General features: G+C 44.8%; 1 protein-coding gene across 3 annotated transcripts; it reads left to right on the top strand.

Annotated features, from left to right (window-relative positions):
* The first annotated feature begins 635 nt into the window (after positions 1–635).
* On the top strand, positions 636–11,226 carry gpr139 (G protein-coupled receptor 139). Of its 3 annotated transcripts, XM_062408668.1 has the most exons (4): positions 796–988; positions 5,142–5,144; positions 10,074–10,481; positions 10,521–11,226. In XM_062408668.1, the coding sequence occupies exons 1-4, from the start codon at positions 841–843 to the stop codon at positions 11,078–11,080; spliced, it is 1,119 nt and encodes a 372-aa protein (XP_062264652.1). In that variant the 5' UTR covers positions 796–840; the 3' UTR covers positions 11,081–11,226. The 3 variants fall into 3 exon arrangements, with proteins under 3 accessions (XP_062264651.1, XP_062264650.1, XP_062264652.1); XM_062408667.1 differs by lacking the exon at positions 5,142–5,144 and having other exon boundaries at positions 636–988; positions 10,074–10,460; XM_062408666.1 differs by lacking the exon at positions 5,142–5,144 and having other exon boundaries at positions 636–988; positions 10,074–11,226.
* Positions 11,227–23,995: the final 12,769 nt, after the last annotated feature.

The raw sequence follows: 23,995 nt of genomic DNA, 5'->3' as shown, positions 1-23,995 counted from the left end.
TACACGTGTGCGGTCACATGCTATTGCAACGCATGTTAGGTTTGTGTTAATGTCTCCATGAAGCAAAGCAGCTTGTGGCCCACATGTTCGGAAGCGTGTGCACGTGTAGCTGGGGACAAATGGTGAAAAGCAAGTCAGGTTAGTGAATAAAGAAATGAAAGAGACACATGTTGAAAGATGAAAACGAAATGACAAGGGCAAACACAATGTCCTTTTTTTTTTTATTACAGTCAGCTTAAACCTCCATTTATCTTTTCTCATCTGTCACATCTGGCTCCTCGTCAGTTTTATTGTCCCCCTCACTGTCGGGAACACGTTACCCCTCAGCCTCCGTCTCTCTCCCTCACTTTCTGCTCTTTGCAGTGCCCTTCCTCACCATCTACCTCCCTCCTCTCCCTCCCTCCCTCTCTCCCTCTCTCTCTCTCCTCCTCTCCTCCTCTCTCTCCTCCTCTCTCCCCTCCTTCCCCCGCTGCGCTCTCGACTCGCTCTCATTCCCCCTTCGCTCACACACTCCGGCTGCATCCTCCCCTCTCCACTTCTACCTTCACACTCACCTCCCCGCTCCTCTCCTCTCGCCTCCTCTCTCCTCTTCGTCACCCACTAACACATATCATCTCTCACATCTCCCCGTCTGCTGTCTCCCTCTCCCCATCACACACCCTCTCTCCTCCATCTCTTCCCATTCCTTCCTCCTCCTCAGACACTCAACCTTGCCGTCTCGCGCAAACAAACCCTTACACACACTCATGCTGATTGGCAGCCAAGGACAGAGCACCCTCTCTCCCGAACCGGCGACCAGGCTTCTTGACACAGAGCTCAGCTGAGGAAGAGGACGAGACCATGGAGCACAGCCACATCTTCCCTGTTTTTCCCCCAAATGGGAGCACCTGGAGCCCGGGGCAGCCCCCCTCCGAGGTGGCCCGGGGATGCCCTCTCGGACCGCTGCCTGTTATCTACTACAGTGTGCTGCTCTGTCTGGGCCTACCAGGTAAGAGATGTCCTTAATGTATGTGTGCGTGTGTGCATGTGTGTCCGATCACGTGCACGTCTCATTCAGTGTTAATTTGCTTTTGACCTGAGCCTGCATCTGTGTGATGCACGTCCCGCTTTGCATCTTGATTTGTCGTGCACTTGTCTGCAGGTTGGGGAGCGTGCATGTCTTCCACATCTGCTCCTCAGTGCCCCACTCCGCTCACACGCTGTTGATTGGTCGTTCTGACCTTGTGGCAATCACCTGTGCATGCACTTGTTGTTTGTATCTACTTGTTTGCACATATGGCCGTCCCTTTGTCGCACCGCTAAATTAAAGAGGTAACACGGCAACAGTGTGTGCAGAGCATCACTAAAGTCTGATTGTGGACTCGTAGTTGCGTGTGTGTCTTTTGTGTTGACCTGGAGTTGATGATAATGTGTGGAATGACTCGGGTTTGACCTCAGGTGTGTTACAAGGATCCTTGAGAGGACCTGAGTGAGTGACACGCCCGTGTTGTGTCTTCACCACTGATTGGTTTGTCACTGTCAGAGCCATTCACTGCCTCCATCTCCCTGTGTGATCTGTCAGCGCTGCCCTAGTCTCACACGGGGAAGCAGAGTGTGTGTGTGTGTGTGTTCGTGTGCAGTGACAGAAAAGAAAGAAAGAGAGAGAAAACCTGGAGGTCACATGAAATGGAAAAGTGCAGAGATTTCACTCTGCGATTCATTGAGAGCTTTTCAAGTTTAAGAAGATATTCAGCTGCAGCACATTGCTCTTCATTGTGCTGTCACTGCCGCTGCACGAGGGAAACATCGTATTCAGCTCTGAGTAGCCTTCAACAGCCGAAGCTGTTCTGGTTGAAAACAAATCTGCGGTGCAAAGGGAAGAGCGCTTGCATGCCAAGACTGCAGTTGCTCCACAAGATTTGCTGTCTCCGTAAAAGTGAGAGTCTCTCCTCCTGATCAATTCTCAGCCCCATTTAGTTCTCCCGCATGGACGTCAAGTCAAGTCTTGCACGAGCAGCTCCCTCTGCTGCCATCAGAAGTCCCCCCCGGGTATCAATTTGATTCCGCTGCCTCTAAACAAACACATTGGAGGCCGTTTGTTTAATCACAGGCCAACAATAAGCGTGTGTAATACAATAGTTGTCTGTATTAATGGCAGGGGCGAGTGCAGCCGGCTGATATTTTGCAGCAGCAAGTTTCGACTCATTCGATCATTGTGGCACAGCTCGTTCCTCGCGAGCTGAACCATGAATGTTTCATGAGGGCGGCGTGTGTGAGTAGTAGCAGTGTGACCTACAGACCCACACATATTAAACACTCCTGATGGATCGGCGGCTGTTGCCTTGATCAGCAGCCAATGCTTTATTAGTTAACAGCAACAGGGCTGCACATGCTCCCACAGGCTTTGACCTCTGAGGCTGCAGACGGACAGGCTAGAGAGAGAGAGAGAGCGAGCGAGAGAGAGAGAGAGAGAGGTGGGGGTGGTGGGGGTCACTTCAAGCATCGAGAACACTTATCTGAGGGTGAGAAGCGAGATGATGGCCGAATGGATTATGCAAGTCGAGTGGTGGGGGAATAGATGACTGTGTGACCTCGGGAAATGATGAACCTGAAGCTGTGCACAAAAGGGGACGAACAGGTGGAGAGCGAAGAGTGGGGAAGGACAGCCAGAGGAAGAGGAGGAAGAGGAGCAGAGTGAAGAGAGGGAGGGAGAGATTAATAACAGCAGAGCCAGTGAAGTAGCACCTCCGAGCCCTGAGTGGGGGAGCTACAGACGCCGCAGCCGAGACGAATTGTCACATTTTTAATTAATCGCTCTTTCTCTCTCTCTCTCGCTCTCTCTCTCTTTGCCTCTCCCTCCACTCGCTCCACACTGATCGAGACAGAACAGACGTGTGCTGGCATAGCAAGCAGCACAATGAAGAAGTGGGCCCAGTGCCTCGGCCTCGAACACGCCAGGATTGCACGAGTGAAGCCCGCTCTTTGTAACGTACAGTTTGTCTTCAAGCACTTAAACTGCAGAGTGTTCCATCAGCCGATTCCCTGCGAGACGTGCAAGAGAAGCTGCTCTGACTATCAGAGCCAAGTGCATCGACATCTCTCCGCTCGGTGCATCTACATTTTTTATGAAACGCACATGAAGAAGTCCTTATGGCATAAACGCAGTTGCTTTGTAATAATCTGTTGGGTGTGTTGGGCGTTAATGTGTAGCTGAAGGAGAAAGCCCATTCAAAGTCGACTGAAAAGCTAGGGACGAACACTTTCGCGTCATTTTCAAAAATGTTACATTAAATATGTTGTGAGCTAATTAGGTTTTTGATAAAAAAAATTGTCATTTACACTTGAATAGGAACATATGGGGGATGAAATTACAAAAATGACCTGTTTTTATGGTGGCTAACATGAAATCTGACAGTTGGGTGTTTGTTACATTACATGTCATTTGGCTGACGCTTTTGTCCAAAGCGACTTACAATTAGTACACTCAACATTTATGAGGGGGCATTTAGGGGTTCAGTATCTTGCCAAGGACACTTCGGCATGCAGATGGGGAAGAGGGGGGTTTGAACCGGCAACCTTCTTGTTGGAGTACGACCATTGTACCCCCTAGGCCACACCGCCCCCTGTGTCATGACTTTCAGTGATTCAAATCAAACACTGTGAGCACAGACATCTACGGAAGTTTGTTTTCGACCTTGGAAACAGTCGGACTCTCCCACAAGAAAACAAGATTTGGATTTGTTTACATTCAATGGAGGGAGCGTTTCACAGGCTTTAAATGTCGCATATTTACCCTATTTCAACTTTACCTTGACCAAGTCGGAGTCTGAAGTGGGATCAAATGATGTTGATAGGTTGCGTCTGATCAGAAAACATCTGTCTCGTTCAGTGGGCTGAAACAAACGACGTGTTTGGTCGTGTATCTTGTTGGATTCTGTTGATAAAACAGTATATGTCATTTTTTTCATTTGCTTCTTCAGAGCTTTTTACCCCGATGAAACTGGTGCAGATGTCCTCGTGTCACATTAGGTGTTGAGCCTGACAGCAAGGGGGTTTGTGTGCTTGTGTTTTCTTTTGCATGCTGCGAGGCTTTCAGAGCAACCCTCCTTCACTTATTCACCCCCACACGTGTGTTCTCTCACAGCACAATGTGTTGGTGTGCTCGGTTTGTGTGGTTTAGTGGTTAGTCAACAGTCAGTGGTGCGGCCGGCGCACATGCGAATTGGAAAAACATCTCCTCCCCCTTCCACTTATCCACGCACCCAGGGGAAAAGGGTCCGGGATGCTCAGCTCTAACAACCCCCTGCTACGTGTCACAGTATTGGCCCGTGTGTCAGCCCTACCTAATCAAGAGATGGGCCCAATTGATTTTCCGTTTGGACCATTGATCTGTCCACCTGCACCAGTAGAATGGCACCTGTGGTGGGATGGAGGCCTGTTAATAGATGCTATCAGTGTAAGTGTAGGTTAAGTTCGGGAGGCAGAACTGGGGAGGAAGGGAAGTGAAGGTTTGTGTTGAAGCATGGACCGAGTGGAGAAAAGACAGAGAGCAAATAAATCAAACGGAGGGAAGTTGAGATTTCTTCGCGATCTGGTTTGTCTCCAGTTTGGGAAAATGGGGGGAGGAAGGGAGGGAGGGAAAGACGACGTCGGATTTTCATGGCGGTGACAAGTCTAAGGACAGAGGAGGCCAGGGCGGAGGGAGGTGTTGTTTGAGGCAATAAATTAGAGATGTTGTTGATGCAGTGACAGAGCTGACAACAAGATGCTATCCCTGCTGTTGAGAACCTAGATCCCTGTATGTAACGGTCATAAATCAATCTGATGAAGACTGCAGTGCTGCGATCTGATCTTTGTGTTTTCTGTTTTGTTTTGCCTCCTCTTCGTGTCTCCTTGTCTCTCTCATAGATCTACCTCTCACGTTTTTTTTTTTCAAAGCTGGAATCGTAAAGGAAGGAGGTTATGTTTTCAGTTGTGTTTGTTTTTGTCTCTTATGGAACATTTTACCACACAACTTGGTGGAAGGATGTGGTTTGGATCAGGGGAGAGAACCTTTGAGATTTTGGTGCAGATCCAAATCCGATGGAAGATGAATAATTAATTTTGAGTTGTGTGTATATATATATATGTATACAGGGATTAAAACTCTGATGTGGTTAGAGAGGGTTTGAGTTTGAAAAAGCTGTTTGCAAATGAAAATGTAACACTATAGATGTAGCCTTAGCCCTGATGCAGTTAAAACCACTCATCTCCAAACTTTGACTCGCTGTTGCTTGAGTCTACATTGATTGGCTGGAGAGGCGCCCAGGCAGCAGAGCATCAATATCATTAGCAGCAACCAGGGCCTCTTTCTCTTAATATGCCCATTCAAATTAAATCATCTGTCACCATTCATATTGTTTTCTCTCTTCTTCTCATTCTTTCTCTCGCTATTTTTTCTTATTTATGAGCTTCTCCTTATCGTCCACATTCATTCTAACATCTCTAATTAAGCTTAATTGTGTTGTTGTTTTTTGATGGAATCAAATTAAATGTTTCACACTTCAATGTAAGTTAAAAGGGATGAAAACGTTATGTGATTTGGCTCAACGACAAAACCATGGCTTGACTAAATCTTTATTCTAAAAGCAGGTCCGAAAAAACAAAAAAGTCTAATCTTCACTGTATGTTTCTTTTTGGTCGAGGGGCCGTGACTCTGGTTTTTGTTTCGGCCGAATTAAGGACTCGCCCTGTTTCATATCCGCTCTGACACTTCGACAAAACAAAAGGGAAATGGTTGTCATCAGGAACAAAGTGCCAGTGACCTTTGAAGCAAGCTTTGATATCACCCCTCTCCCCCCTGTCTCTCTTCCTATCCTCCCACCTCCTCACCGCTCTCCTCTCCTCCGTACCTCCCTCTCTGTCTTTCCATCTAATCTTCCCTTCTATTCCCTCTCTATATCTCCTGCTCTCACTCTCTCTCTCTCTTTTTAACTCTTTGTGACCTTCCTCGGACCACTCTTTCCTCCTCTGTTAATCTATTTCCTCACCCCCCCCCCCTCTTCTCTTCACCTCTCATCTTATTAGCCTCCCGATAAGCCTTCAAAGCCAAACCTCAATTTCCCTCAAATGACAAAAAGAAAAAAACAGACAGTGCTCACTTTCATTTCTATTTATCTATTGGGTACAATATTCTGTATGTAATGCCCATGATGAAACCTTACAGTATGTGGGGGGGTGGCAGCGGCTTGTGTTTTACCACCGCTTGGGAGGGGTTAACCAGCCAGTGTCGTTTGTCGACAGCCCGTCTGTACATGTCCCTTCAGTGGCGGGATGAGTCACCCTCATTACACACCTCAGGGAGTTCGCTTTGCCTTGTCTTTTCCCGCTAAACAACGTCAATGGCCCTGTCCTTCGTTAAATGAATGGGTGTGGGGGGGGGCAAGGCTGGAGACACAAAAGCACTATGGCACAAACAGACATACAGGGGTCACGCATGTGGACAGAAAGACAGATAAATGCACAAGACTTATTTTTCCGTGCAAAGAGAAAAAAAGGGAAATATGAGGACATGTGTCTCTGAACGTCAGGGTCCGGGCGTGCGATGCCGATCTCTCTGTTTGCACACATGGACGTGTGTGAGTGTCCTCTTCATGTGTCTTCTCTGCTCATTCATCCCTCGCAACTCGTCCGCCCCCACTGAGACGAGCCCAGCATGTGCCTCTATACCTGCAGAATGCCGAGCAGCTCCATCTGACCCCCTCCCCTCCAGCACCCCTCGGCCCCAGAGACAACGCAAAGAGCAGGAGTCACTTGAAATGAATGGGCGACCCGGTGCAAGCTGGCAAGAGCTAAATGGAAATGTCAAGCTCGCCACAGATCCCCTTTGTTTGTGTGTTGAAGGCCCTGTCTCTCGGGGGGAACCCAAACAGAATAATACCCAGCCTGTGACAGTCAATACCTCACCGTTTCCATTTCGTGTCACTTTGCCGTGTTTAGCAGAATGTGGAGAGAGAGAGAGAGGCAAAGTGAGAGAGTCCACCGGAAGAGGTACAGTCGACAAAGCAAGTTCTTACATTAAAGGTGTTGTCTATTGTGTGGGATCGTTGATGGATCACCGACAGGAGATTTTCAAGCTGCTTGGCAGGAAACTTCTCCTCATAGACACAGGCACTGATGACATCACTTCTCTTGGATAAACCAGCTTTGAGGCTGCAGGTGAAGGTGGTTGAACTGAGAAAAAGGGAATGAATAATTCAGCAGAGTGGAGTTTGTTTGGGTATAGATATGAAGTATAGATAACGAATAGATGAATGGATGGATGGATGGAGGTATTGACAGATGGATAGTTCACAAGATGAGCAACCTTTGGGAATGTAAACAAGATAAACAGAATTAATGATTTCTTCTTACACCTTTACTCACCTTGGATATTACTGTCTTGATTCAATCTGAAAATGGCAGATAGTCAAAAATATAGAGTTTCCAACTTAATGTCTTCAAATAGTTTGTTTCATTGCAAGTACTGCGCTTACAATCATTATCACGATGATCCCTATCAGTTATTTTGTATTGATTTACCCAAACTGACGAATTGGAAAAGAACAAAAAACAGACAGAGAGTGAAAGAAAGGAACTGAAACCAAGAAATCAATCGCACACTCAGCCAAGATTCAACAAGAAAGCAATTTAACTTGTCTGTTCCAGGATAGTGGGGTGTGCAAGCAGAGGGGATGGCGGAGGAGTGTGCAGCAATCCAGCAGCCCCCACCACGAACACACATATATTGGCTTTTCGGGTCTTGTAAACTGCTTTGACATCTCATTTATGGTTATTGATAGAGCATACGTTAATGAATTGGTGCATCCCTAATCATCTGCATGTTTGTGTGTGTGTGTGTGTGTGTGTGTGTGTCTTCACGTGCATGTGTTAATGTGGCTCTGTGTGTTCTGCTGCACATCCTCCAGTCTGGCAAGGACATCTTTAGTCATTATCTGGGGCGGGTGTTGTAATTTGTAATCAGCTGATAGTGGCTGAGACTGTGAAGTGTGACGTACCAGACTCGGAGCTGCCATACTTAATCCAATCCCAGATCTAATACTGCAGGGGGGACAGGACCACAGACACACACACACACACACCCAAACACACACACACACACACACACACACACATGCTATATGGATAGTTACAGCTGCTAAGTGCATGTCAGATGTCAGAGGAATCTTTATCTGAAGGGAACCGATTCATGCTGCACCGGCGAGCTGCACCAAACAAGGCTGGTTAGCAAAAGAGAGATGAACTGTTGTGTGTCTTTGATTGTGAGTTGAGATCAGTGAATTGCAGTATGAAACAGAAATCTTTGAATGCATTGGAAAAGTATTGATTTCCTCAAAATAAAGCCACATGGCACAACCTGACTCACAAACTGAATCAGTCTTGACCTTGGGATCAGCATGTGTGAACACGTCATTGCAACTTGCAGAATTAGAAATAGCCTTAAAATGCCAAGAGCTGCTGCATGTTGCTTCAGACGTTTAACGTATTTTGATTTGATTTTACAAATCTGTAAAACAAAAGTTTCCTTTTATCATCATCATTGTGAGATGAAAAGTAGAAACCCAAAGTGTTTGCACCCCCATGGTGCCGACCTAATGGCCTTATTCAAATAAATGATGTGGCTTCTTCCCATTTATCAAAACCAGCGTTTACCCATTTGTTTAACCACAACTGGCTCGAGGGCCATCAACAGACCGTTAGAGTGGAATAATGGTTACAAAAAACTAATTGTTAGCCATAAAAATCCAGAATTCCATTGACTCATGGCACCAAATCAGACAGAGGTTATTACTAGGGGAACATTTTGCATTTTGTTTTCCTGAGAGCAATAGTTAAATTGCATTGAAATTATTATTTTTTTTTTAATCTTGAGTTTTCATATCCCAGTAACAGTGTGAACAAAGCCAGCGGATGCTCTCCTCCATAGGTTCGGGAAAAGCCTTAAACGTGTTCACCTCACACAAACCTGCAAACTCAAGGTGATGGGAGTAACCCGGGAATAATATGCACCTGTGGTCACAGTGGGAAACAGGGAAGAGAAAAGGACAAGAAAGAAAGAAAAGCTTGTGATGACCTTGATCAATTCAATTGGGGAGCAGCAGTTCCATGTGAGAGGGAGAGAGCCGTGCTCCTCCTGACTCATGTACCCACACAGAAGTCATGATTTGGTAAAATCACATCCGGGTCTGCGTCCAGGTCGGAAAAAACAAAATAAAATAAGAGAATGCTGTTCCCCTTCCGGGCATTTAACCCGCTCTGTCTGAGAAAGTGAGCGAGAATAAACAGACATGAGGTTGGGAGGGAAACATTTGATTTGGCTGCATGGGAGAGGAAGTATGACAGTACGTGTCGGGAGGATGGATTAAAACATTTCAAAAGATGCATGGGGAGATGGGGCTTCCTTGTGCTTTCTTTCAGGGAACTGAATTGCCAGCGGCGGGGTGAGAAGCAATGGTGAACTCAGCAGATTGCCACGGCTGTGATGCTGCACGTTGCCCTCCTGAGATAACAAGGTGGCCAAAGGCAGAGGCAGGTGCTGCTGGAATTACCCAGCAGGTGTAGATGAAAGGGAAAAAGGAAAAGTGGAAAAAAAAAAGGGGGAGGATGAGTGGGCCGGGGAGCTGCAGGAGGATGGTACATAATGGCTATAAGGATGATAAAGCATTTTAACCTTTTTGCATATTGTGGGCTGGAAGTGAGGATTTGGGGCATTGTTTGTTCCATGGTAAGTGGCCACGGTGCTGAAAATCAAATCAAACACACATCCAAACCTTTAACCTTTCATTTATATGTTTGTTCTTTTGTCCACTGAGTCACTCTTGTCCACCTGTGTGTCTTTGGCCGTCTGGTTCGTTGCAAGCTGGATGAATTTTGCTCCTTTTAAAGTATCTGTCCACTAACACTCAATTTCTCTGTTTATTTCCCTTCCCCAACCTGTGACCATTACTTTTCCCATCTCATCATTTATTTTCTTCTTTCCATCATTTCCCTCTTTCCTCCGTCTGCCTTATCAATCATCTCCACCGCTTCCTTCTTCAACCCCCCCCCCCCCCCAGCTAACATCCTGACAGTGGTCATCCTGTCCCAGCTGGTGCTGCGTCGTCAGAAGTCCTCCTACAACTATCTCCTGGCTCTGGCAGCCGCTGACATCCTAGTCCTGCTCCTGATTGTTTTTGTTGATTTCATACTGGAGGATTTTATCTTGGCCACGCCGCTGCCGCCATCATTAAACAAGGCCGTGCAGGTCCTGGAGTTCTCCTCCATTCACACCTCCATCTGGATCACCGTGCCCCTGACCGTCGACCGCTACATCGCTGTTTGCCACCCGCTGCGCTACCACACGGTCTCCTACCCAGCCCGCACACGGAGGGTGATCTTTGCCGTGTATATTGGGTGCTTGTTGTCTGCAGCTCCTTATTACTGGTGGCCTGAGCTATGGCACAGCCTGCCGGGGATGGACAGTGGTGGTGTAGGAGGAGGAGGAGGAGGTGAAGGAGGAGGAGAGAGCAACAGGAGAACCGTGGCCCAGCACGTCCTGGTGTGGGCTCACTGTGCCACCGTCTACCTCCTTCCCTGCACCGTCTTCTTCTCCCTTAATGCTGTCATCGTGCGTAAGCTACGCAAACGTCGCAGCTGTTTCCGCCTCCGCGGCTACTCTACCGGCAAGACCACCGCCATCCTCCTCGCCATCACCTCCATTTTCGCTGTGTTGTGGGCACCGCGCACCCTCATGATCCTCTACCACTTCTACTCCCCCCCTCCAGCCTCCCCAGGTGCCGGCCGACTGCTCCACGTGCTCACCGATCTGGCGAACATGCTCGCCCTGCTCAACACCGGTGTCAACTTTTTCCTCTACTGCTTCATCAGCAAGCGTTTCCGGGGCATGGCGGCCAACGTGCTGCGAGCGCTGGTCCACTGCCGCAAGCAGCCGCCGCCGTTCTACGCCAGCCACAACTTCTCCATCACAAGCAGTCCCTGGATCTCACCAGCCAACTCCCACTGCATCAAGATGTTTGTGTACCAGTATGACAAAAATGGGAAGCCCATCTGCATTTCCTCGTGAGTCGTCAGCCACCGGCAGCTGACCCCCCCCCCCCCCCACCGTTAGTCCTGGGGAAACATATTTTGGGATTTGTCTCTATTGCGACTAGTTTTGTCCGACTCTTTGAGGCCTGTAAATGTCAACACGCCCGGAGAGCACAGAGGTAACGGTTTAGCTAGCTTTGAGGAATAACAAAGTGATAGTCTCACAAAGTGGAGGAGCAAACAGCCAGCATCAGAGGATGTTTGCTGTTTCCGCCATGCAAAAAAATAAATGAAGCTATAGTAAGTGACTGACTTCAGCTCGAGTGAGTGACTGGTTGAGGGATATCCCCGCCGTCCACCAATGACTTTTATGAGACACTGTTTGCATCAGCGCTTGAGTATAAACTGACAACTGGATAGAATCCTTGGTGACGCCTCAAATGGCTTGAGACACTGGTTTTCTTTATGGACACTCTCTGTTGTGCACTGGTGACGGTGAAGCACTTCCAGCAGCTGCGTGTTTGCCTCGTTGGGAGTCATCTCGGCAGAGCAGTGATCCGGTGATAGTGCGGGCATGACCGCATTGTGATTCACTCAGGAGAAGCCACAGACATTTTGTCCAGTTGCGCGTCGTTAAGATCCTTCTCCCCATCAAATGTATAAAAAAACAGCGCTGGCATATCCAGTGTGATACGCAGCGTCTCAAAGGCATTTTGAACTGGGCTTTTATGAAACCAGCCCTCCCTGACTCTGACTCTGACTCTCCTCATGCGTGTGCTGAATCTCTTCAAGCGGTGGAGAACATCAACTGGGTGCTCACCATTGCCCAGTGCTCACCATGGATGGTACCCCACCTCCAGACTCACAGGTTGTTGTAGGATGAGTAGGTGCTTTGCTTATTCTTTGTAAAATATCTATTAATGGAAAACTTGACTGTTAATGTAGTTTCACAAAAGACAAAAAAAAAACATGTGTCTTGACGTCACTTTGGCTCCAAGGGTTCATTAATCCAGTTATCACCTTTCCAATATTAGGAAGAGGAAATTTCTGCTTTCAGTAGATAGTCCTCTGTTAACTAGTAATGGTCCTTGATGACTTACTGTTAGCCATTATCTGGATGAATATAATGAATGTAAATGAACATGTCTTCAACCCTTTAGCTTTCCGGGAGACTGAGCAAGATGAGAGAGATAGAGAGGAAAGAAGAGTCTGTTCTCCGTCCTTTTGCCTGGTTTCACCCCTGTGCAAGGTTTTCTGTCCCATGATGCAACAGTGAATCCTTTTTAGGGCCACAGAGTCACAAATTCATCAATTCTTGTTCTGCTGCTGGCTGATGCCAGCCCAGTAACATTTAACACCAAAACAGAGTCACATACATCAACTGTGTCTCACTGTTATCTAGGTCCAATGCGGTACCAAACCATAAATGGTAACACACACACACACACACACACACACCTCTTGCCATAGACAGCACACAAAGATCAGCGCACATCCATTCTGTGGACACTTTGGGGCATTAGAAGTGTTCATCTATCTCGCAAGAATGGAGCCGAGCCAAAGGGTAGATTTCTGCTAATACCTGCCTCCAGGGATCAGACACTTCAGGCTTTTTTTTTTTAATGGATAAGTCTTTAAAGCTGATTTATGGTAGCCAGGTCTGTCATAGCTGATAAAGTCGTACCCTACAAAGTTCTTCTTGACACTCAAACTTCTGAGATACTTCAGGAGTGACTGCCTGTGTGTCGTTTGGTCTTTCTTATGTCATACCACCAAACTAAAAGCAAAAAGCTGTGAGGCAAGGGTTTCACACATCAGGTATCATAGCATCCATAGCAGCATGAGGAGGCAGGATGTGAGGTATACATTCTGCTACGGAGACTACGTTCTGTTGTGAGATATTTGTATCCTTCAGTTTTGTATCTGTCACAAAGTTTCTAGCTTCGTTGAAAGTCCAGAGCCTCTGACTCTGACATTTGCGTTCTCACATGCAGACCCTCTGGAGAACATCATGAGATTACCAAGAGTTCAGGGCATGTCTGAAAGTAGCTGATATGATTATGAATGAAAAACACAAAAGCGTCTCCTGTGCTGCTCTCCATCCCATATGATTTGAACATGGCAACAGCTCACAGTCGTATGGGATCTATTAAGAATTCCTCATTTTACCTATTATTAGGATTATCAGGATTTTAATTTATGGACTATACCCTGACCTGAAACCTTGTTTAATGGTCTGTAACATGTTGCAATAGATCTCTGCAATTATCTAGTGTTTGATTCAGTTCAAATAGGAATTTTTAGCAAATACTGGACCCAGTTGGGCAATGTAAATTATTAATTATCCTCCAGTTTTCAGTCAGAGCTGAATTTAAAATTAAGTTATAACAAGTGCTGCCTTCGCACTAATTCTGCTGGTTCAAGCAATCGTCTTTTCAATTACTTTTTTGAATCAAATATGACTTAACATAATCCTCTACCTCCCCGACTCCCCCTGTTGCCAGATCAGTTGTGCACTTAAGCCATAACTCTGCTCTCACTTCCCCCTTCTTCGTTCCACACAAATTCATTAGCTTCAGAGTGGCTAAACGAACGAGGCAGCTCCTTCACGCAGCGAACCGCCCACTCATCCCTCATTCCTCCCAATTGATGTCAAATGAACTTGTTCAAAGTTAATTTCACAAGCGTACTCTTTACTTTGCATGAACCGGGTTCCCTCGGTCTTTTGTGCTGCATGTGCATACTGAGCATATTGCTTTCCTCCATCATTCCATATCAGAAAATAGATCTATGCTGTTGGGGTGGTGGTGAGGGGGGTAGGAGGTGGGGAGGGGGGGTTGGATATCGAGTATCATTCAATGGAGATGAACAGCCAAAGGGTCGATAACCAGTAATCACCAAGCAAGATCCTTGAGCTGCCGTCCATCAATGTCATTCCATTTAGTATATGTGGGCTAAAATATGTGCTTTCATGCAAATCACTAGTGTCTAATGATCAAGTCTGGGATTAAGAAAGATCATTAAGAAAGATCATTGGGACGGTTTTGAGCTTATTCCAGATCAGTGTTGCCATGACATTCATTTTTACTTGTTAACCCCATCCAGTGTTTAGCCCATGTTAATGTGACATTTGTGCGAGAGCCAGTGCCTCATTCCCGCGGCCTCCGGGGATTCAGGCAGGCATGCTGGGAAACCAAAGTAGAGGGTTGAGAGAGGCGGGGGGGGGGGGGGGGGGGGGGTGTCACATGCAGGTGTTCCTTCGTCTCCCACGTGAGGAGCTCAGAAGCAGTAAGGTGGTGTGTGTGTGTGTGTGAGGTCTGTGTGTGTGTGTGTGTGTGAGGTGGGTTGTTGCCAAGAAATCTTCCACATTACGAGGGGGAAAAAACGCCCAGCGTCCATATTTTCTTCAGATATTAAAAAGATAACCACATAAATCAATCAGAGGAGAAAATTGTATTTTCTCTCTCACACGTTCTGATCTGCTCAGTTTCCTCTGTATCTCTCTCTGTGTGTCTGTTTGTGTATGGGTGTGTGTGTAGATGGTTGTCTTGACAAATTTTGGTTTAAAACCACTGTTGTTGTTTTGACCGATCCTCACAATTTTAAAGGGCTGTTTGATGGTTAGAATTAGGTTCTAGTTGAGAAGGTTAATGTTAGGGGCTAGGGACTGTACTATATCAATGAGTGTCCTCAAAACTATAGCAAGACAAGTGTGTGTGTGTGTGTGTGTGTGTGTGTGTGTGTGTGTGTGTGTGTGTGTGTGTGTGTGTGTGTGTGTGTGTGTGTGTGTGTGTGTGTGTGTGTGTGTGTGTGTGCACTAAGCCTGGGTTAGACAAGAGAGAATCTTTCAAATGTGTTTGTGCAATAGGACCTGTAATGTATGAAATCAAATGTGTATTTATACTCATGAATGAATATAACTACATACAGCACAGTATTATAATGATATATCCATGAATGTACAACTGACGCTTCTGGCATTTCTGTTGGTATTTTTTCTGATTGTGATTTTCTACACAATGACCTTTTTTCAGTAGACTTTTACTTCTCTCCATGGCAGTGTTTCCAAACTGTGTTTTTATTATTGTGCCGGAGTGATTGTAGGCTTGCAGAGTTCCGTTTTTTCCTCCCAATGAATGTATTGACTGTATAAAGAGAATGTATTACTGTGCTGTGAGAAAGTACGCAGAAAAGTACTGGTCAATATATTGATATTTTTGATCAAATAAATGAAGTATCTCTAAGGATTGAGACATAGAGCTGCTGATGATCTTGGTCTTTTTTCTGCCTTGGAAATCAAACAGAATGAGAAATGCAAGAAAACATTTATTTGATGTGTGTGTGTGTGAGTGTGTGTGTCTAAGTGTATAAGTGTGATAACAGTTTGTTTTATTTCAGGAGGATACCGTGTCCATTGTGCCACAGCAACAACCCAACTGTAACATCCAGGTGATAATCACAAGCTCAGAGGAAGAGGAGGGATACAGTCGTGAGCGTGTGCGTGTGTGTTTGTGTGTGTGTATGCAATTTAAGTCTTGACAGCAGCGGTGACTCAGCTGACACGTTGTCCCTGTCAACGTTAGGATGGAGCGTAGTGTACATGAGAACAAACACTCACACAAACGCCCTCACACACACACACACTCACAGGACAAGATGCAACTTCATTCTCTTATAATCACCTCGGATTGAAGTTGAACATCTTTCACAACTTTCAAACCCCTCCTGGATACGTCCAGTTAGACACTATCTCTCTATCCTCACAGTCTAACAATTACCAATACTCCCAGCTCCTGAAGCCAATTAACACCTCTCTAAGTAAAAAGGGAAATAAACTCAGTGTTAACACGCAGTTCTCTGCAGAAACTGTAAATCACCAACAGCACAAGAGGAGGAACAGTGTGTCTGTTTAAATGAGACAAACAGCACGTGGCCGCTTTGAATAAATCCACATCACCACATTGTCTAAACTGAGGTCATCCATACGCTGCAGGGACATAAAGTGGGTCCCTCTGATAAATGTCCTGTCAGCCCTGAATCGCTGTCATGTGAAACTTATGCAGCAGATGAGGAGAGTTGCAAGGAGAGAGAATGAAGGGAGACAGATAGACTGGAGAAAAAACAAAGGGAGTGTATATGACTTTGTGTGTGTGTGTGTGTGTGTGTATACCGCCGAGTCGTACGAGTGTGTTGCTGCAGTAATAAAGATGGATGAGCCTGTGCACTGCTGCTGTGATTGGGCCTCTGCTGTCTGTGTGTGCGAGAGCGTGCATGTGAGCCTATGTATATATTTTGCTGTCAAAGAAATAAAATAGTTAAGTCTTGTATTTAAAAAAAACATTACATCCTCAGGGAATCACTGAAAAAATCTATAAATCTACGTGAAGACTATTTATTATACATGTCTGTCGATTTCCAAAGCAGAGACGATAAATCATGTGGAGAGAGCCTGCAGATTTCTACTCCAACCAAACTGCTCCTCTGTGCTCATGTGATCGCATCATGAAGCTATTGATTAATTTACCTTAACAGCAATAAAATAATGTGTTTTTAGATATTAATTTAGAACTAATTGGCCTATGTAACATAGGGTAAAACTAGGAGAATTTTGATGTTCTCCTTTGTGCACTGAAAACTTTGTGGTGTGTTTCAGGAGCCCCAGCACATCAGGGCTCCTGATAGTTTTTCTTCACAGCAATTGCATACACTGCAGAGCTGTTGCTCTTGTGCGTCAGGTTGCATCATATTGCTGAGGTATGTCTTATTGAAATTTTAAAAAACAACGCAGCCCTCTTCTCTGTGATCTTGTGAATTCAAATGTGGTTTCTCCAGGGGACTGTTGGGCCTTGGGCTCCACTGAAGGCCATTCTTGTTTTAGAATGTTTGATTTCAAAGTCAATTTCCAAACTTTTTCCCCAATCACTCTTAATTAGATGTTATCTAGATAGGCATGGGTTAGGAATGAAATCATTTCAGCAAAAATGGACCTCAAATACATATTTATTTACTAAAATGTGTTTTAGCAATGAGCAGTCAAACTCTAGCCCATCATTTGAGATTTTGCAAACACGCCTTCTTACTAAAAACAGCCAGAGGCACTGGTTTTCCTGCACATACTCCGTGTGAATATTAATGTTCCCCTCTGTGTGCTGAAGGCTGTAGCTGTTTTCCGACATGACCGCCACAGAAGTGGGTTTTCTGTTGCCTCTCACACATGCACAACACAGCAGGAGGTTTACAACAACAAAGAAATCTCCAGAGCGTTCAGGTGGGGCCTGGTGCAGCAGGCAGAGGCAGGACGTGACCTAGGAAATCTGCTGCAGATATCTCTGGTTTTCGGTTTACAGCCCATCGACACCTGCTTCAGCCCTGATCACTAAAATCACTGTCGACTTTTTTCAACATTCGCCAGAGACTTAATCCCAAGATATTTGTTTTCTTCTTTTTTTTTTTATTTTTTGGGTCCATCAGTTGTTAGAAACCTCATCAACACATTGTGAATTTTACAGAGGATTTCCTGGTCGCTTCGGCTCCTCTGACATTTGCGTTCACACGTAAAGCCCCTCTGGAGGATGTCCGCTGGAGCTCTGGTACGCCACGGGGGAGATTACTCGTGTGTAACAAGATTTCCAGCACATCAGTGTTCCTGATATTTCCTTCACCACAAACTAATGCATTGTGCTGGTGTGTCAGATAGCATCAAATTGCTGCTGTGTGTTGTTTTTTTTAACTGCAGCCCACTTTGACTCAGCTGATGAGCTGCTGAAATGAAAGCAACAACTGCTTTTCAGGGAACATTGACAGGGCAAAACACATCAGTGACAATTTATATGTGCAAGGCAACAGTCACAGGATTGTCACACCTGAGCCTCTTTCTGAATCGAACTGCAGCTGGTGGAAAATTATGCCTGCAGAAGGACCAATTTATTCTCTGTGGTGATGAAAAGCGTTTATCTATCTGTGGAGGTTGCATTCAGGGACAAGATGACTTGGGCAACCAAGCCGTACTGTTCCAAAATGAAACAGTCACTCGTTCTGCACAGGCAAACACGGATCAAACCCACAGACTAGATTTAGATGTTGCTCATGTTATTGTAAATATAATACAGCTCCAATAAATAGCTGGAATACAGTGATACACAACAAACAAAGTCTGGATATATTATCAACAGTGTGAAATAAAGTTAAAGTTTGAAGGCCATGAGAATTGTCTTAATTAATTATTTATACACATTTGCATGTTTCACTTGTGCTCTTCTGATTGGCTTGCTAATCCTTCTTCATACCTGGTGTTATCATGTCTTTTGGGTGATTTGATCACAACTGGACATCTCTAAGTATCAGTACCCACTCCTGGTTTGTTTGTTTGTTATCAGGATTATGGAAAATTACAAAAGCGAATAAAGTGAAATCCGGTTCAAAGGGATATGGGTCAGGAAAGAACCCATTAAGGGGTAATTCTTTTTTTTCACTGGCTTTGAAATTGTGAGATGTTTGCTAGCGTTTTTCAACATTTTAGTTGATGTGTGTGTGTGTAAGTGATACACTGGTCAACACAGTGACAAACAGGGCTTTGTTGTTCCACAGCAGCAGCTCAACTGTAACAATCCAGGTGATAATCACAAGCTCAGAGGAAGAGGAGGGATACAGTGTGTGTTTGTGTGTGCGTGTTTGTGTGTGGGTGTGTGGGTGTGGGTGTGTCTGTGTGTGTGTGAGAGAGAGAGAGAGAGAGAAAATAATTCATGCCTTTCCAAAAATCTGGCATGTTTAGAGACTGATAAACTAATCTTTATTGGATTTGCCCACTCAGGGATTGGTTGGGTGTAGGGTTTCATTTAGAACCAGACCTGCCTCCAGCTACAAGTTTCTTTGATTGTAAAGACAGCAAAAAAATTCACCTTGACTTTTACAGACAGTTTCCGGTTTACACAGACAAAATCAAAAGCTTCACAGTGCTCAGCTGAAAATGTATTAAAAATACCACCAAACCTTGAATTTATTTAAAATTTCAACTTAGCATAACTTAGCACTTGAGATTTGGGGAGTTACAAAATACAGCTATAAGACCAGTGAAAGCCGCTGGTCTTTGTTTGCTCTCTACTTAAACCAACATACCTGCCTGAGCTCCTCACAGCTTCATGTAGCACTCATGGCTTTTCTGTGACGATGAAGCCATGCTAATCCCCCTTTCATCACACCTTCTCCCCAGCTGCCTCCCCCCCCCCCCCCCCCTCCCTGTGAATTTCCGCCTGTTTAATGTAGTACACTCCGCGCAGCTTTCATCTAGCCAACCACACCACCTTGATGTTGAAGTGGCGCTTAATTGGGGTGGTTAGAGCATCACACACACTGCAAGTCCAAACAACCGCAGACACAAAAGGTCACCTGTGAAGTTCACGCCGGAAGTGTAGTTGTGCAGATATTATGCACAAGCACCTGACAAAAGTGTTTGCATCATAAAGACTTCCATAAACACTGGAAAACCACAAAGCCTTGCATACAGATCACAGGGTATTATACCATGTGGTGCTCTCCTGTAACCACTAAAACCACGTAGACTAGATTGGCAAAGCCCAACATTCCCCTAAAAATCCAATCAAGCTGCACCAATTTACCCAAACTCTTAATAGTAGTCCTTTAAATATTGTGTGTTTATCTATATATGACCCTTTTTTTTTTTTCAAGATCCATGCGATCATTATCTGGGAAATAAATGAAATCTAAAAGAAATACCTTATCTCGCAATTTTTAAAAGGAGGTAAAAATAATTTCTGGATCCCTCCACCAAGTTGTCAAGTTTACCCGTCTTGTTGTTTTTTTTCCTATCTTTGCCTGAAAACCACACAAACCAACCAACAAAGAAACAGACACGAGTGAAACCCTTGACTCCTTGGTTGAGGTAAATATGCCCCCCCCCCCCCCCCCAAACAAAGGATTTCCCCTGAAACTAAATCGTTACTGGGGCATGAATTCCTCCCCTCGGTTCAAAACTATCCCCTAATGACCAAAGCTGTCCTAATGAGCAAATCCAGCAGCTGACACTAAAGCCGTGACACATGGGCAGCAAAGATTCTCCTTTCTTTCCCGAGGGAGACATTGTGAAGTGATGGGAAATACAAATGGATGGTCACAGATCTAATGAGACAGAGGAAGTCCTCCTGCGGCTCCATACTTCCACCCCTATTCATCCTCTCTTTTTAGTGACTCTCTCTTCCCCTTGTTCTTCCTCGAGTTCAAAGGTCTCCTCCAGGTCAGACTCACACAAAACGTGCAGCAAATAATGGATGGGGCGGTGTTACTTTAAAATCGCCTTTCTTTAATGATGACCTTTCTAGACCCTTCCCTTTCTTTTCATTCTCTCCTTTTATCAAGAGCTGTCAATCATCCTGCAGCAGCTTTTCACCCGCTCCTTCTTCAATCATAATTCAAAGACTTGTATCACAATGCAAGGGACAAATGGCCGCAGCAACAGCAATCCATTACAGCACCAGAGCTGAGAGGGAGACTGCATATCTGATGAGGAGTAGAAACAACATAATGCAACAGCATTTCGATGATCGGAACCATTTTTCTTGCAAGTTGTTTTTTTCAATGTGTAAACCCGATGACCCAACTTTCATATATTTCCTCCCAGCTTTGTTATTCAGTGACACCTCATGGATTTTGCTTCTAATGGATGAAAAGTTGAATGCCGGGGCGGTGTTGATTCATTATAACTGAATGTGGGAAACGTGCTGATTAAATATTGCAAACTCAATCCCAGTCCGTAATGAAGTGGATGATAAACCAAACGCTGCCACAATATGCTGAGAGATACAAACAGGCAGCATGGGACTGGGGCATGGGGGGTGCGTTACGTTAGACTGATTAAAGGAACAATTCTGCACATTTTCACTTTTTAGGAGTTGGATGAGGAGGTTGAATGCACCTTCATAGTATTTATATATTATGAAGCCAACTTCGCACAAGGTGTATGATACAAACACATGGTTATGTCCATCAGCACATCTAAAGCTTGCTGATTAACCCTGTTCAAAACAACAATTCACCAATTTACAAGAGAATGTTCCAGACTATTCTCCTTTTTCGGGTCATTGGCTGTACTGCAAATCATCCCAAGGTACACTATGTAAAATATAGTTTAAACATTTCAGTTTGTCAAAAGCTAATCTCTAAATAAGTGGGATTTCAAGGACAGGGTCATGCACATGTCAATCTATAGATATGAAGGCCAATTTTTCAATGGGGTTCAATACCATCATTGTCACAAAGTCAATGGGCAGTTTGAGGGGTTAAGACTTGGTTTTAAGTTAAGGGTTAGAATTAGGTGTAGGTTAGGGTCAGGCATTTAGTTGTGATGGTTAAGGTTAGGGTAAGGGGCTAGGCAATGCATTATGTCAATAAGTGCCCTCACAACTTGAGAGAGACGTGCATGTCTTTGTTTGTGTGTGTGTGTGTGTGTGTGTGCAGTGATGCAGCTGCAGCTGATGGCCAGCTTTGAGAGGGCTCTGTCTCCATACTCCTCAGTGCCCTTTACCAGGGAGCGCTCTTTGAGCCTATTTCTCTCCCCAGTCGGAGGAGTGGACCTGAAAATGGCTCCCTTCATCTGGCAAAATGACAAGCACTGACAATGAGGACCTTCTTTGTGACACAGGGCAGACTCCACAGACATGTTGTTCTCCCTGTGGCCAGCTGTTGGCCGAACCAGCCTGTGAAACTACAAAGAGAGGAGAAGCCTGGACTGAGGGACAGGGAGGTGGACAGTGTGATGGAGGGCTGTGGGTATCGAGGGTGACGAGCTCCCTCTTGTTTTCTCATGAAACACTGCAGGCTTTGGAATGTATGTCCAACATGTAACTCATTATATCATTTTACAAGCCACTCAAGAGGTGGACATGCATCGGTCAACACTGAACCCCCCCCCCCCCCCCCCCGGCCACCTCTCTCTCAGTGATTAGTTTTCACAATCAGTGGATGCAAATTGGAATGTGCGGACAGCTCATCAATCACATTTCGGCTGCAATCTGTTGAGCGGCTCGGCACGTCAGTAGATGTATTCTGAAATCAATTTGCTCTCCGGCACTCAAACATATCTCCATTCCACAGGTTTCCAGTTCCAATCTGCCCTCAAGAAGAAGCGAGTGGGCTGCTTGTCACAGGAGTCATTAGTCCCAGGAGCCATGAAACAACTCGGCTGCCTTCAGCTCACTTATTATGTTGAGCAGGAAAACAATTTCGAAACTATTGTACAGGCCGTGTTTTATTTGAGAAATGTTTGGCTGCAAATCACAAGATGTGTTTAACATACTTATCAGGATGTTCGCAAAAAACAAGAAAAGTTCCACTTTACTGAAAATCAAAACACATATAAAGGTTAAAACGTGTATATATTATATATACATATATATATATATATGTTTATTGTGGTTTTGCTTACATGATATTGTGCTAGTTCAAGCCAACTTTAAATCAAGTTTTTGAAATCATAAATCAATGTACAAATTGTTTTTTGTTGTCAGGAGCGCAGTTAAAGCCGCACAACTTCTTACATTTTCAGATCTTTCAGTTTTATTAAAATACTGCATTTGGTGTTAAACAACTGGTGATATTTTATCCTAATATTGACTTAATACAATACGTTTATGAAATAGGTTGTGCCACAACTTACTTCCAAATAAATGAAGTCATACACAGACAGACGTCCATCTGTGAGCAGCTCCACTTGAACAGCAGGGGGTTGAATGCCTTGCTCAAGAGCGTATCAGTGGTGTTAATGAAGAAATGGAAAATTCTTCTCTCTTACTTTACTTTACTGGTCACGAAAAGGATGTACATGTATATTACTGTGCTGAGACTCAGCAAGAGAAAGATCTCAGAAACAGAGAATCACACATAAACAAAGTTTGACTCAGTCAAGTTTAATTGGCAGTGTCATTACAAAGTCTAACGCCTTGTCCCATTACCATACTCTGTATAGTGTAAACAATATATCAACTGTTGGAACAAAAAAATATGCCTTTAGACATTAAAAATAAAGCAGAAAATGTACACATTTTTGTTTCTGAGTTTCTTTTTGTGTTTTTGAATGCATTTGTTTGTTTGTTTGTTTGTTATCAGGACTACGCAAAAAACTACTCATCCTTTTTGTTCCATGACATCTTGTGGTTTCTTCCTTAGATAAGCCTAATTAATGGGGATTCCTCTGCAAGCTGCACACACATGCTCACACTCCCTGGTTCACTGAGTTCATTGTGCTCAGCAGTCTGGAGAGGTGGATGCAGCCGCTCCGCTCTCTCTCTCTCTCTCTCACCCAGTTCTTTCCCTGTGCTCAATACAAAGGAGAGTGATTAATTAGAAAGTCCTGCAGCAATAAAGGCTCCAAAAAAGTTGTCATCACTGGTCCTGAGGGTGTCTCTCTGTGTTGTGGCTCTAAACACATCACCTTGCCATTCCCTTCACTGCAAGACCTCACGCTATGCGCTCACATCTATCTAATGCTATCCTCAAAACTCTAGGGGATAGACTCAGTTTGTGGTTCGTGGTGGTACGGCCAGCAATTCTCATCCTTGATTGAAGAAGTAAGCGGTGGAGGTAAAGTTCAACCATTAAATATTCTGACTCCTCTCGGTCTTGCCAGGGAAATGATGATGATGATATTTCATAGCAGCAGAGGGCGGAGAGGGAGAAAGCACTGTCATGACTTTTAAGGAGCCATTTCATTCCCGAGAGTTGGGACGTGAGCTGGGAACCCCCTCTACTGGGTTTCTGCAGAACTGCTGCTGCGGTGTCCCTGTTTGCAAAGTCAAGCTCTGCATAATCAATGAATCACAAAGGCAGTCTGTACTTGTTACACAGAGTTGCACACACCTGCCGGAGGCTTTGTGACTCTGCAAATTAAAAAAATGTATTTAACAAATGTAAAAAATTTAGATAAAATAAAAATAAATTAAAA

Source organism: Platichthys flesus, chromosome 16, assembly GCF_949316205.1.
Source record: "Platichthys flesus chromosome 16, fPlaFle2.1, whole genome shotgun sequence".
Taxonomy (NCBI): domain Eukaryota; kingdom Metazoa; phylum Chordata; class Actinopteri; order Pleuronectiformes; family Pleuronectidae; genus Platichthys; species Platichthys flesus.
The sequence above is the reverse complement of the archived record's forward strand: the minus strand, read 5'-3'. Positions and strand labels throughout refer to the sequence as shown.

Excerpts from the sequence above, each read along its gene's own strand:
- gpr139 (XM_062408666.1), top strand. The coding sequence starts at position 841 with ATGGAGCACAGCCACATCTTCCCTGTTTTTCCCCCAAATGGGAGCACC. Across the intron at positions 989-10,073 it reads GCTCTGTCTGGGCCTACCAG|CTAACATCCTGACAGTGGTC; the intron begins GTAAGAGATGTC and ends CCCCCCCCCCAG.